Raw genomic sequence first — 15591 nt, 5'->3', positions numbered from 1 at the left:
TTTACTGGGGTATGTGCTGTATTCATGAACTTGCCAAAGCCAAGTGAGTGTTCTGATAACTTGTGTCAGGCTGACTTCTTCATCTCTGGTAGTGTTTATGTGCAAATATTTAACAACACAGAATTTGCATCCATTTTTTCCTGTAAAGGGCATGGCTTTCCCATTGCTGATAATTCCTACTCGAGAGAGTAGGACAATTATTCTACATGGGAGCTAAAGGCATTTGAAGAAACCAAACACTTTAGTAAAGTATTTCCAAGAGAGATCAATGGGTACTCCTTGCCTAAAGCACTTTAGGGGCATTTTTTAGAAGTTGGAACACCATCTGCTCCTAAGTAGAGCTCTCCATAAGTCCTCCCCATTTACTGATGTAACTGATAGGAGCAGTCTGCAGATGGAGCCTCCCAGCCCAGATGGAAAGGGAATTTGGCTGGATCTAAAAACTAATTTTTTTCTTTCTGAGAAGAGGCCTTGGTATAAGCAGAAGGATGTGATCTGGACTTCTAATGGGGATGAAAAAGTTGGGATGATGTCTGCTATGTCAATTTGGAAAGAAAAAACAACACTATTTTAGTCAATTATCTATGAATAGTAATTAGCCAGTCAAAAAGATATTTTTTAATGAAATTTACTGCTCCTACTTAAAACTTTCTACTTTGAAAACAAAAAGTCATTAGGTAATGCAACATAAAACATAAAGTATATTTACATTTAAATGTTTATTAAAACCAAGCCATTTATGCCTTTTTTATGTCTTTCCCTCTTTTAAAAAAAAGTTTATTAAATCCCCCCTACATTTTGGAAGAAACTTTTGATGACTACTCAGCTCACTGATGGCAAAAAAAAAAAAAAAGCCAAACTATTTTTGAGCATTCCTCTATTAGCAGCAACGTGAAAATGCATTTTGAAATCCTCAAGTAAACTCCCTGCTTGTTTTATACTCATGAGTAGTTGATTAAAAGAGGACTGCTTGAATGAATAAGCAATTAGGATATGATTACATTCAGGTAAACTGTAGTAGTTTTATCTTGAAGAATTAATAAGTGATTCTCAGCTGATTTCTTAACTGCTCTCAGAAGGTGAACCACCAAGATCCTTTATAAACATCCAAGTACTGACATTGTTTCTTTAGTACCACAGCTGGTTTTCAACAGATTTCAACCAAGTAACTTCTTTGTAGAATCATCCTTAACACAGTGGTCACAGTTACTTATAGAATAAAAATCATGTAAATATGCATTTAACTTCTGCTAAAAACAGGCTCATTTAAATAAGAGAACTGATGTTCATTTTTTCTAGTATGAATGAAGCCTGCTGCAATCTTTCTAATGTGGATCTGCTCTAAGTGCAAATCCAGGCAGAGAGCAACACCTTTAATTTGCTCTGTGACACCCAAACTAATTGTGTTCTCAATTTTGTGTACATTTAGATGTTCTTAGAGCTGTATTTTTCTTAGCTATCCTTTGTGATCGTGTTTCATGCAGCATGCAAGCACTCTTCAAAGAGCTTCAGAATGAAGCACATATTTTACAACACCTTTATGGTGAATTGGCAAGTATTAATAATCTTAAAAACTTTCTCAAGCTTAAAAACCAGGTGAACAAACTCAGGCAGAATCGTTATCCTCACTGGGGAGAAACACCCAGGGGGACAAACACTCTGCTTCACGAGGACACTTCCACGGAAGTCTGTCCAGTCCAAACAATTTCCATGTGCAGCACTTTCATAGCAGTTTTCTATTAACCCAGAAAGCTTCTAAATAAAAGTTCAATTGGCTGATGTTCTTCCTTGCAGTTCCTCTTCTCTCAAGGGAATGACAGGGTTTCCCAGGCTGCCCTGTAAACTGTATGGAACATTCTCCCTAATTCTGTATGTCCTGAATTTTTCAAATCCTGCCTTACAATTTTTTATTACCTTTCCATACATCCAGTCACCTATGTGAACTGAACAGATGCATGGTGATAAATCTGGTTTATCTACCACAGCTCTTCTTCCAACCATGACCCTTTTTCCCCTTTTGATTTCATCCCATGTTGTATCAGCATGCAACTGATTTAAGCTCCATGGACAAGAAACAGCCACCTTCAATTACTTGTATGCCACAGCACTGCCTGTAAGTTGCAGACACTTAGAACACCTTTTCTTCAAAGTGATATACAAATAAGTTGAAAATGGGAATACTCATCTCAACATCTCAAGAAAGTCAGTCAAGAAAGGGAGTAGGAAAATACTATTGTTCTTCTTTTCCAAAGAGGAAGGTGAGACAAAGTCATGCCAGAAACCTGGGACAAAGCCTGTGTTTGAATATAGATGTTTATCCAAGATCAAAAGCACGGCCCCAGCCTGACAACCAGAATGAATACCTAGAGTACCAAAGAAAGCAGTGAAAGCTGAGCTATATAAAATAATAAAAGCAGAGAGCTGCATTTATGGTAGAAAATAGAAGGGGCAGCAGAGATGATACCCTGGAATCACCTACCAACAGGAACAAGAAACCAGTGATCAAGAGGAGGAGTACTGATGAAGAGATTTCCTCCCCATCATGAGTTGGAGCTGTTGAGGAGATAATATATATGCAATGAACATATAAAATATAGATTTATATATACAAATATACAATAGGAAATAGTCAGTATACAAATACTTACATGTAAAAATAGTTTTTTACTTTCCCCTTTTCTTGATTTACAAAAGCATACAAAGTTTCCTGTTGGTTAATGTTTAAGTAGTGTGAGTAAACCCTGTGTGACATGTTCCACACATAATTCCTTCAAGTGTTCACAGTATTGGCTATTACAGTGTTGAATCTGACATTCTCGATGTTAAAATATTCATAGGACACATTCTAAAATTAAAGCATTAGTTTAAATACAGTTTAAATAAAACTCACATGTGTATTTTATGGTCATATTACAAATGAGTCTGCTGCAGTTGAAAACTTTCCGCGATAGTAAGCTTGGAAATACATACTTAAACTAGAGATGAGTATATTTTAAGATTCTTGAACTGCCTTTTAATGTGCAGATAATACTGTGAGATGGGGAATTCTTTCAACTTCATCTGAAGCAATGCAAGCTGATAGAACTCAGTATTACAAATTATCCTCAGTAGGAAAGCGATGCACAGAACAATTTGCCATCAGAATCAGATACACTGTCACTTTCTTCAGACAGACCCAACAGACAAGAATAAATGACAGGTACCATTGTTTTTGTGTTAAAAATAAATGATCTGGAGCATTCTGCATCAGGAAAGTGCTTTAAATTAAATTAAATTAGTCCTCACAACTCTCTTGTGAGGTAGATAGACACTACCCTTTTTTTAAAGATGTAGAAACTGGAGATCTAAAATAAATTATGATGGCTGCATGGGAAATACTGTCAAAATACTGTTATTTGGATGCTGGAGCAAGTCAAATGCACAACTGGAGTAAATGGAGATATTAATGAGACAACTTCACACTCACCAGCTTGGGTACTGACAGCAGGCTTGGTACAACAGCCAAAGGTTCATCATGGGCTGCAAAACACAATCCCTGCCAAGTGCCATTCTGCTGGAGCTGAAGTGTAGGACAACAGCTTCAAAAAGCACAAACTACACAGTCCTAGATGGTGCAGACTGACCAAGGTGGAAGGAAGCTGCATTTCAGAAGTTATGAATTAATCAGGAGTCTTGAGTAGGTAATATCTTCTCAATCAACAGTTGGGTACAGTTCAAGAACCATGCTTAGCTCATCTCTAATTTTACCATATATGCAAGTGCTCACAAGATACTGTGTATCAATGCATTCAGCTGTTGTTTTTTAAAATTTACTCACTCCTGGACCTTGGAGGTCTGTATTTTTCCTCACATTTCTCTTGTGAAAATTTCTACTGATACCACAAATGGAACTAGTGCTTCAGTGCAGCAAATGAGCTGCAAATAATAATTTTAAATGTCTGAGATGATGGACAATTTTCAAAGGACCACCATGCTCTCTGTGTGCACTTGTATATACAGAAGATCTGTGTTAACTCCTCCTGTCTTGAAGTAAAATCCAGTTAAAGTATAAAGTGCATAGTGTGGATTAAAACCCTAAGAAATAACAAACAATGTGTCTGCCTTCCACAGATGATTAATTTTGCTTAACAGCTGAACGACCACCATCTTTGTCTTCTGGGTTTTAGTTTAGTGTTACCTAGGCTGAGAAAGCCCAGCCAGATGTAAGCAAAACTATTGTAAACTGAGACATTTTTGTAATATGCTGTCAAGAGAGAGTTAAGTAAACCAGTATCAAGACACTGTCCAGTTGGGATGTGTGAATATTATTGTGTGCTTCTTGGCCCACTTAGCAAATACTTTCTTTTCTGTGATAAACCTGTGGCCTCCATATGGAGCATTTTCATGGAGAAAGTATTCCTCACACTCATCTCTTCCTGGCTCGTAATAGTGGTAGGGAACTTTGCGAAAGCCTTCTGACCTAGGGAGAAGAAAGATATACTTCAGTAGTATCCTCAAGAAAAACATAAATAAGTAACACACCTGAATACGAGATACAAGCATCCTGGCTTGGATCAGCAACAGTGTGGCCATTAGGGCAGTGATTGTACCTTGTTCTCAGCATTGCTGAGGCCACACCTCAAATCCCCTGTTAAGTTTTGTGCCTCTCACTCCAAGACAGACACTGAGGTGCTGGAGTGAGTGCAGAGAAGTACAATGGAGCCAGTGAAGGGTCTGGAGTACAACTCCCACGAGGAACAACTGAGGGAGCTGGGAGTCTTCATCCTGGAGAAAAGGAAGCTCTGGAGGGACCTAACTCTTTACAACTGCTTGAAGGGGGATTGTAATGAGGAGAGGGTTGGTCTCTTCTCCCAAGGAACAAGTGACAGGACATGAGGAAATTGCCTCAAACTGCATCGTGGGAGGTTCAAATTGGATATTTCGAAAAATTTCTTCACCAAAAGGGTTGTCAAGCCCTGGAACAGGCTGCCCAGTGAAGTGCTGACTCACCAGCCCAGGATGTATTTAAAAGATATGCAAATGCGGCACTTGGGACACAGTTTAGTGCAGACTTGGTAGTGCTGGGTTAACAATGGAACTCCATGATCTTAAAGGTCTTTCCCAATCTAAACAATTCTGTGAATGATCTGAAATCCTGTCCATGTGTCAGCACTTGAACTCCTTTGCTAAACTGTAAGGGCTTTCATTACATCATGAATTCTAGGAGTTTTCCTAAGGCAGAAGAAGCTCAGTGTATCTCTCAGCACACACCGATCCCACCAGTGAGGAGCAGATGGGCTGGTTCTTTTTATTTAACCGGTGATAACTCAGCCCACAAGGCTCCCTCCCTAGACAAAGTCTTCTCACTGGATAGTCCCAGCTGTTGAAACTGGTTCTTGAACTGGCTGAACAAGGCAGTTATAAGGGTAACGTCCAATTTAAGTGGGTAATTCAGTCAGAATCACAGTTCAAAGGGGACATCCTTCTCTGCTGCCAACAGTGCTATCATGCTGTTGACTGGTTTTACATCAGGGCTATGCAATGCCAGCTTGGTTGAGCTCTCTGAGGACAACCTTAGTCCTGTCACCCCTCATCCCAGGGTGCCTACTGTGTGTTTTCATAAACAAAGAACAACATATGTTCATTCTGTTCATTCCATCTGGATGACTCAATCAGTGAGATTTGCAAGTTCTAAAAAGTCAGCCTCTAATGTTAAGATATCCTAATTAAACAGCTGTGATTCAAATTCTGTTGTTTGTGAGATTTTTTAGGTTCTGCCAGGAATGAGTCTCACATTGGAGTGACACAGAATGTGGAGTGAGAATCTGCACAAAGGCTTGACTTTAGGAGCTTGTGATGCACTGGACTGGTTACATGCAGGACTTGGGCCAGCTTAGGTACAGAAGAATAAATGTGTATGTACTAGTACCATACATTGTTCATGACATTTCCTGCTTTTTTGCATGAATGAGGAATAGTTTCACTTTATATTTTTCTACCATACACAGTAGATTAAAGTATTTAACTTGGACTTTTAAAAATTGCGTTTAGAGTTGCACTTCTGACCATAGGATTAAACCACTGTCACTGTAAGGTCACCAATAGTAGTTGGTTGAAATTTATGTCAGTTTATGGTGATAAAGCTCACAGGACTTATTTTATTATCTAATTAGAACGCTCTACTTCTCAAAACAAGCCATATATAACTGCGAAAGTTCAAGTAGGTTGCTCAATGGTAGTGAAATGTAATTTCAGGTAACTATCCTGGGCTAATCATTTTATTTCACTTCCAGTGTATTTGGTATTCAGAAAGCAATGTATTAGTTTTTTCCTCTATAGATTTGTTTTAGCAATGGAAGCAAGTACATTTTATCAAAAGAATATGAGCATACTTTGTTTCCAGCTAATTCAGAAACTGCAAAAGATCTTTGATTAAAAATAGCTCCTTATGACATCTGATGTTAGATTTTGTAAATGTTTTTATTTTATCAACAGCACATGCCATATCAGGAGGGAATATGCTGACAATAGTGTCACATCAATGAAAACACTGGGAAATGACTGCCTGATCCATTTTTTGGATTTATGATATTAAAATCAATTGTGAAATTTTGACAAGACATCAGAATTGTAGATGCATGAAAATAATTTTCTATGATCTTACTTGCAGTAGGTGTCATTTATCATCCCATAGACATGAATTCCATAGCAGGCATCCATAGCCAAAATTAAGGTGAACCAACCCGTGCTGAGATATGAGCCTGACTGGACTCTGTAAAATATAACACACACAAAACAAACTGCAATTAGAAATTATCAACACTTTATCAAAGAAATACAATCTATTGCCTGGGACAAAAGGCATTAAGCAGCTTGACAATCTGACAAAACCATACAATTACTTTGAATTATTTATAAATATGCTCTCATTCTTCCCAGCTTGGGGCCTCCAGCTATTTTCCACAAAAAAAAACCCCATGTTCAATATCAGAAGTCAAACAGTGCATCTCTAGTAAAACAGAAAATTATTTATTTTCACATCTGAAAGACAGCAATTAGTGGAGTTTGTAAAATGAGATAAAGTTTACCAAAACACAAAAGCAAAACCTGCAAGCAAAACCTTAATCTGTAGTGAGCTATCCTCAACTTGAAAATTCACACAATAAGGAAAATTCCAAGGATATTTTGGTACAAAACCATCTAATACAAGGTTCTGAAAAACAAAATTCTGTGCATATCCCTTTACCTAATTTTGTGTTATAATTCTTTGAGCGACCATAGCAAAGAGAAAAGCATGAGAGGATAGTGCCCACACTGACAGTCTAGATACATTCAATCAGCCCAGAAGTATTACCTGCACCAGTGAGAAGAATTACATGTGTAAGGATTTGGCTCACAGACTAGTTGTTTGAGCAAACACATGCATTGTCAACCACAAACCAAATCCTGTTGGCTCTGCTCACACCAATGTTACCAGTGGGGGACTGGGAGTCAATGGATTACCCAGATAACCTGGACATGCAAGACTCACTGCTTCCACTCCTCACCAGTAGCGAGAGCACACTCACCCCTTGCTGCTTATGAACTGGGTGAAGTCCAGCCTTGTGCATGTATTGCTTTCAGTTTGACTGAAATCAGTAAAAATAATTATCTTCAAATTATTTTAAAATGTCCCGTTTCCAAAGAAAGATACCACAAAACTCACAAAACCCACAAAACCATCTTAATAGAGCACCTCAATAGAGCTGGGTGTGACTGAGAGGAGGGGATATATGAGCTTTCTGCCACACCTGTAAGCTCTTAGCTTTTGTCTATGTCTGCTCTCCATCCAAAGTTAAAGCAGCCTAACATTTGCACACAATTAAGTTTTGCTGTAAAAGAACTCCCAAGTATGCCTATGTACAAATCAGTTATTGTCACCAACAAAATCTTCTGAAAACATTTTCATCCTGGTGTAGGAATAAAACTTTCATGTGGAAAAAAAAAAAAACATATAGGAATTTACCCAGCCTATGAGCCCCAACTTGCCTGTGAGACAGAAGAACCAACCTCAGGTGTTTTTTCCTGGTTCAGAGCAAGAAGGTACTCCAGTCTCCTGCCTCCCTCCTCTGCATCAATATACCAATCAGTGGCTTTTGGCACAGATTCCGTGTCACAGCCTTGCTCAAGCTGAACTAAATACTACTTAAGACAATGGTTGAAAAAGTAGTTGTACAACCTTTATCATGACAATTACCTGGCACATACAGGTCTGAGATTCAAATTCCTTCTCGGTGAAATACCTTTTATTATGGATACCAGAAAAGTTCCAAGAGTTTTACGTTCCTAAAGAAACTCCAGTACACTCCAGTTTAAATAAACCTTTGGTTTTTTTAGTGTAAAACAATTGCCTCCATTCCCAGAGCTCAGTCCAAGAACACTGAAAGTAGTTAAAATATTCACTTCCTTGCCCATGTCTGTCACCCTTCATGGTTGAGCTGGTGTGAACTTCTATCCCTGCCTTTCCTGAAATATCCTTTCCCTTGGGGAAACAGCTAAGTATCTGTTTAGCTGCTTTTGTAAAAATCATACTGGAAATAATAAATAAAGGGTTAACTTAAACTGAAGAACGACAAGTGGAAACTGAAGGCAGGGTGTCAAACATCCAGGTTTCATTAGGTGGAAACCAACTGTAATTGTGCTGCTTTTTTTGACACCTTTATAGCCACAAAAGTGTACAGCTGTTTATCTGTCCCATCAGGATCTTCATCTCTTCAACCAGAATGTTCTGCTACTGTCTAGCAGGGAGAATTCCCAATCCAATTCATGTTATTTCAAAATAACATTCTGCCATGATAAAAGGCTGCATTGCTTCTAACTTGCTTTCTGCTCTTGCACCAGGAAAACACTGGCCTTGAGCTTTCAAAGCGCTTTAGAATCATAATAACCATTTATAAGAACACGATGAAGATCAGGACCCTTCCGATAATGGAGGTTTATTGGAGAGCACTATATTGACAACAGCATCTGAAATTTGCTATACTCAGGAGGAAAAAGGAATTTAAAAAAAGAATTAATCAATATTTCATGTCTTGTTTTAACACCATTGGACCTTAGTCCTCTCATCTATATACTGCACTGGCAGGATAAATAAAAACAGCAGAGTGAGTTCCCAGGTACCTTCCCTGGGAGATGAAGTACATGACAGAATACAGATTATATACTTTAAACCAAAGCACTTATATTCATCCCATTTTTTCCTCTGAAGGTACACAGGGATATAAGGGAATATACTTAAGCAGTGGAGATTCTGGATGATTTGGTAACACCTTAGAATTCAATCTGATACCATAAACATGCTTTCAAAATTCTAATGAAAACAATATTAGAAATGCGAAAACAATTTTAGCCATCCCTAAAAAGCCATAAATCTCCAAATACCTTTTAAAATATCATCCCATAAAACTGTAGTGCAAAGCAATGTCTCAGCCCTTGCTATTATGCTAACACCATGCACTCAATTTCCCTCTCTACAGGAGAATTTTACATGTTTCTTGGTCAGGGGTTTTTGAGACTCATTAGAAAAAGAGTCCCTCTTGTTACTGTAATTGCACTCAAATTTCAAATTTTACACATAGGAAATAAAAAAATCCTCCATTTATGTGTAGCATAAGGCTATGTAACCACACAAATCTGGGGGAAGAAGGACATTAATCCCAAAGTAGGGTAAACAGGAGTTCGTTAAACCTCATCTGCAGAACTAAAGCAGGCAGATCTATTGTGATATATGTATGTGCAACAATCCCAAAATTGTTTCCTATGGCTCAGAGAGACTTTTTTCATAGTATAAAATTAATGGGGTACCAGATCTGGACAGGAAATTGTCTCAACAGCTCAGGAGAAAATAATGCACTGTTTTTCAAAATACACTTTTCAAAAGATGGCTTTGCTTTCCAGACATGATTTACAGCTGCATGCAGCAATAAAAATGCAATGCTCACAAAAAAGTTGCTTTGTTTACCTCAAAAATGAAACCTTATTTTGCATACTTCCTACTTTATTAGTATTCTTAAAGAAATGGTAGTTATAGGTTGTAATTCACTCTGCTAAATACCATCCACCATTTCAGAAAAGTACATAGGCATATGCTTAACATTAAAGACATGAAAAGACCAGTGGAATCAACTTAGTTAAAATGCTTGAAACGAAGTATATGCTTGCTTATCTTGCTCTTAGTGAAGGTTTAAGTGCTTAAAATGTCATTATTTAATCTCAGAATATAAAAGTAAGCTCCAAGATTAATAGTTACTTGAAAGTTTCAAGTCTCAAAACATAGAATTTGCATTTTTAGTAATGCCTTCCATAAACTCCAGCAGCAAGAACTGACTACAGTTTCTCACAACATGTTACAAAAGAGACTTGCATTCTGTATTTCAGAAGAAAATAGTAAAATGGACTTTTAGGACTGCCGGAGTTGTAATATGTGACACATAAAGCTTTAACTAAAATTTAATTTAAAATAAAAGCAATTAGACAGGGCTCTTCACCTTTAAGTTTCCACTATTTCACAAAAAGAATAAGAAATTGATATAAAGAAGATGGAATAGAGAATGGACCCTAAAAACGTTGGCAACTGAAATTCATCTTGTTTGACATCTATAACCGTGCTTTGATGTAGGCTAAATGAAGGAAAAACTCATTCTTTCTGTCACTGGGGGTAAATGGAACAACATAAAATATTTTCTTGGTGATCCAGGGCAGGTGAGTTCAAATCAAGTAAAAGTTTTGTTGTCACTTGAGCTCTGAATTTAGCACAGAATTCCAGGAAGTTCTTTTCTGCATTCAATTGTTCCAGGATTTTTTATGTGCACAATCAATTTTAGTTCTATGGTTCAATGGACTGTAATTTCCAGTGGGGACTTCAGTGGTAAAAAATAAAAATGAAAAAAACGTGAAGGCAGAGAAGATGTCTACACAAGCAATTGCATGTCAATCTGATTGCAGAAAAGAACTTAGAAGTCTATTTTTTAATTCTCTTGGGAGAAACTAGAGATCATAGAAGGTCAATTAAGAGTGTTAATTAAGATAAAACCGAGGAAATTTAGCACTTCAAAAAGCTATTAATTAACAGAGAGCTTGCCAAAAGCATTAGACAGACACTTTTCCTTTTTGAGTTAATTTCAAAATATTGCAGTAAAGTAAAATTCAACAGTGACAGATTGAAATGACAAAATTCTCCAGGCCAATTAATTGACAAAAAATATATCCTTTCATAAAGGCTGTTTATAGAATCTAATCCTCAGATGACTCTCCTACCAAACTACTGAATCAGCAGCAGCTTTATTTGCAGCAGCTTGTCAGGCCTCTTGATTAATAAATAAGTATAAATAAGAATATTGGTCTAAACAGAGACCTATAACAGACAGAATAAAAGCTTCATAATGTGAGATGCCCTTCCAACAAAAAGGTTTGTTAAAATGATTCAAAATAAACAGAAATATTTGCAAAAAACATGTCAGAATTAATTTAGACTATGTTCAGGTAGAATTGTCTCTGGTACTTCTTTGTATCTGTGGTGCATCAAGAGAACATAAATCCTCTGTGAGGGGTCAGGGTACTCTGGTTTTGCCTGGCACTCTGTCACCTGCCCTGTGTCAGCCTCATCTGTGACAGGTCCTTGGGAATGAGGGGAGAAGATACAAGTCCCCTTTGCACTCCCTTGTAAAAGACAATCACCTCTTCTTCTCCCTGGGTTTCTCTGGGCTTTTGCATTGCTGAATCACTGTATATTTCCTTACAACCAAAAATACAGGAAATTTATCTGCCAGCGCATACTGGTGAGCCACTGCTTAATTCTATACTAACCAAATTAATGTTTCCATTTTACTTATGCTGACTGACCTTTCTTTTTTTTTTTTTTTCCCCTGAGGAAGCATCTCTGAGTACAGCTGCTGTAAAACTCTTCTGCTTTGCCAAATTAAACACCCACATTCCCCAAGTCACAGTTTTGGTCTATGCCTTTCTCTTTACATCAGATGTAAGTTTCTAAATGACAGACTGGAATGAGTTGGCAGAAAAATGCACCCACCCCTGAGAGAACAGCAAGGCTCTCACCTCTCCCCTGAGGAGCACACACACTTCTCTTGCCAGAGAGCTGTTTTCTGAGAGGAGTAAAGGAAGTACCTTTGGTACAGGAGAAGGGCAAAACTCTAAATCCTGAAGAATATCAGCCCTAGCCTGGATTTATTTCTGTTTTTTTTCTAAGACATGGTACTTTGTTGCTAATTATTTCATTACATACTTTCTGAAGAAAAAAGAGCATGAGAAGAGCAAAGAAGACAGAAGCACAGAGAATTGATTTTAGCTGGTAAAAATGGTTACTATTTCTGCATTATAAAGATACCTGTTAGGCAGCCATTTATCATAATTATTCATTCTTTTGTGTGTGTGTGGGTGTGTGTGAGTGTGAGTGTACACACACGTTTGCTTTGTATTCCATAATGGTGCAGGACATCTAATAATGAACAGCCATGCCCCTCTAGCCATGAGCAGACTGTCTCACACATCCTGCTTCAGGTCATTCTGAAAAGTGAAACATTTACACAGGGACAGATGCTTTATTAGCCATCATGTATAGTTTTATGCAAAGCTCAAACAAGTGGAATGCATTATGAACAGCACAGACCACATTCCCAATTCAGGCAGTGACTGTACCCAGCAAGATGTACCTGGGTATGGAGAAGTGATGCACTCCAGCCAGCCCAAACTCTTGGTAGATCAGCCCTAGTGTGAATCCTGAAAATAAGCTGCATTGGGTGACATACTGTTCAATTAATCTCCAGAAATATTTCCTTTCTGTTTATATTAATACTGCACCAATGGAACACAGGTACAAGAGTTCCTTTTAGTTGAGTGCTATAAACTTGCAGTAAAGGCTACTCCTAGGTCACAAACTGGCCCACAAGAATCTCCCCCCACAATGTGATTTAAAAAGAGATGTAACAATTAATAAACCCCATGTCAAAATGGCCTTGAACAAAAGACAAGAAGAATACTTATGAATGATCACAAAAAGGAACAGAGAAATGATAGCTTTGTATTTAACTGCATCTAATTAAAAAAAGACCAAAACTACTTGACTTACTATTTACTTATTATTTTGGGCAAGACAGGCAAAATCAATGCTAGAAATAAGGACTAGTCTGTTACTACAAGTACAGGAATAGCTGAGGCATCTGCTTGGGTATTTAATTATGGATTTATTTCCAATCTTTGTGCTGTGTACATTTTTCTAATTTCTTTCCTTTCTTTCTTTGTCTATTCAATACACTCATGGACATCTGAAACGAAGAGGAAAAAAAAACAAGGCAGCCTGAGAAAATTGACTTCTGCTGTCCAAGCTTCTGTAGTTTCCATATTTCTGATTCCTTGATCTGACTTTGATGCATCTCAGTTCAGTTTTGAACTCAGGCAACAAGACAAGGAAGTTACTTCACCCAGGCAGAGAGGGCTCCTTCAGACACCTCTGCTGCTGAGCTCAAAGAAGAAAAGCAGAATTCCTGTTTATCAAGGGTGATCATAGAGGTCCAGCTTGCTGCAAAGCACACAGAAGAGAAACAAGACTAAAGAATTATAATTGTAAACTCTGCCCTCCAGCCTATATATCGCACATATATATTATTTCAAGGTGATTCTCATGCATTCTCAAACCTGTGCTAATCTCTTCAAGATGAATGGCATCCCCTATAGAGAACATGAATTGGTAGATGAACTTTGTCCAGCCACTGGGCTTCTAAAGGTTGCACTGAGTCTTCAGGTAAGAATTGTAGTCTTGGTGCAAACTGTTTACAGAACAGTAAATCCCAATTTCAAACTCTTTTCCTTCCCCACTCTCTTTCCTAATCCTTCTGTTTCCAGAAACACATATTTTCTTGATTTCTCTCGAGTCAAGGTTCTTTATTTCCCTTTCATAAGTACAGGCTGTGGTTGGAGTCACAGCTCATGCCACTGCCTGCACTGAAGTTATCAGCAGAAGATGCCTTTTCATGAGTGCCTGGGTTGCACTTGTCCCCTGGGGTCTGCAGTTGAGCAGTTTATGCACAATCACAAACAACCTCGACCTGCTGCAGCTGCACTGTGCAAAAAGAGAAGTGCATGGCTCCACACATCTCCATTTGCACTTGGATTTTGTTGATGATCAAATGTATGTGTAAATCAGGACAGGATGCAGAGAAATGTTACAAACATTTGTTTGCAAATGTTACAAACATGCAATTACGTTTAGAATGAAGGAAAACTAAATTCACATAAGCAGGTTTGCGGGCTAAGCTGTTGGCATCTTTACACAGCCATTTTTCTCTTCAAAAATCAGCTGAGTAAAATTCATTTCCATGCTTAGGAAGACTGTTTATCAGGAAATGCAGCTCCTCTGGTCAATGGCAGCAGAGCACTTGCTCCACAAGACAATTACTTATGCTCACAGCGGTTGAATCAAATGAGGGGTGATGCCAAAACTTCCCTGGTGGCACCATGGTGTAACCCTGTCCCTCCATTCCCCACCTCTTACTGGACTATGCCAGGCTGAAGCCTAACTGCAATCCCTGGAGGCTGTGACAAAGGGAGCAACAGCTGAAACCCTGGCACAGGTTTCAGGGCTGGTGCCACAGTCATCTGTAGGGCAGCTTTATGTGCTCTTCTCTTCACCAGTAGCTGCGTCCAGTTTGCTGAGTCCTGGTTCAATATTTTCACACAGCGTGAAAGGGAGTAGAGAAGGATTTAGATTTTCATCCTTTGTAACCAAAAATGAATCAAAACTAAAAACTGTGCCAAGTGGAAGAAAAAAGACAACGGGGCCCTTTCCCTGCATCTCCATTTAAATCAATATTTGCTGTCTTGGGTCTGCACATTTTTCTACAGGGAGGATATAAACTAAACAGAGCTGCAGTTAATCCAGGATCCCTGAAGAGATTTAATTAAGGAGGCTTTTCCACCCTTTTCTTTTGGTATTAAAGGGCACTCACTACTCCTAGCTGCATATTTTAGTGAAATGTATTGTAGGTGAATACAGAAGAAATTTCTTGATTAGCTCTTACCATCTCAATACAAGACACTAAAAGGAATTCATCTAACCTTGTCTCAAAGGAGCTTAAATTTTTCATAAAAACATTTTCTTTTAGGTTGGGTCTTTTTTATGTTTAAATCGAAAATATGATACAACTTTGAAAAGATGTACATTGTATTTCTGTGACACTGAGATGTGAGCAGAGACTTTTATAAAGACATTTTGTTTTATTGCTATGGTGAAAATGAAAGAATAGTTAGCACGAGACTGTACCCTAAGTCTGTTCATTTAAGAGGGCAGAACGCTGGACCAGATACTCAGCTGACAGAACCCACACTGGTGTACATCAGCTGGTACCCTTTCAAATTTTCCACAGCCTGCAGTCATTGTGATAGTTCAAGCACTACCTCTTTGATATTGTTATGGAAGAGAAGGTGATGTTACATTGTTCTCCACACATTTCACATTTATCTGAGTACTGACATAATAAAACTGTACGTTTTATTTCTGAACAGATAATATTCACTGGAAAAAGAGACCTCAAACTCTACAGATTAGACCTTCATCAGTGC

At 38.1% G+C, this 15591-nt stretch overlaps 1 protein-coding gene across 1 annotated transcript in view; it reads right to left on the bottom strand.

Moving 5' to 3' along the window:
- Window positions 1-1198: 1198 nt before the first annotated feature.
- Window positions 1199-15591, bottom strand: part of ST6GALNAC3 (ST6 N-acetylgalactosaminide alpha-2,6-sialyltransferase 3) — a 213031-nt gene continuing 198638 nt past the window's right edge. The window contains exons 4-5 of the mRNA XM_041421850.1: window positions 6644-6751; window positions 1199-4459 (exon numbers count right to left, since the gene is read on the bottom strand). Of these exons, the coding sequence (XP_041277784.1) occupies window positions 4273-4459; window positions 6644-6751 (295 nt within the window). The 3' untranslated portion in view covers window positions 1199-4272. The remainder of the gene's footprint in view (window positions 4460-6643; window positions 6752-15591) is intronic.

The sequence above is a fragment of the Onychostruthus taczanowskii genome, unplaced genomic scaffold, assembly GCF_017590055.1.
Source record: "Onychostruthus taczanowskii isolate IOZ18803 unplaced genomic scaffold, ASM1759005v1 scaffold7, whole genome shotgun sequence".
Lineage (NCBI taxonomy): Eukaryota > Metazoa > Chordata > Aves > Passeriformes > Passeridae > Onychostruthus > Onychostruthus taczanowskii.
The sequence above is the reverse complement of the archived record's forward strand: the minus strand, read 5'-3'. Positions and strand labels throughout refer to the sequence as shown.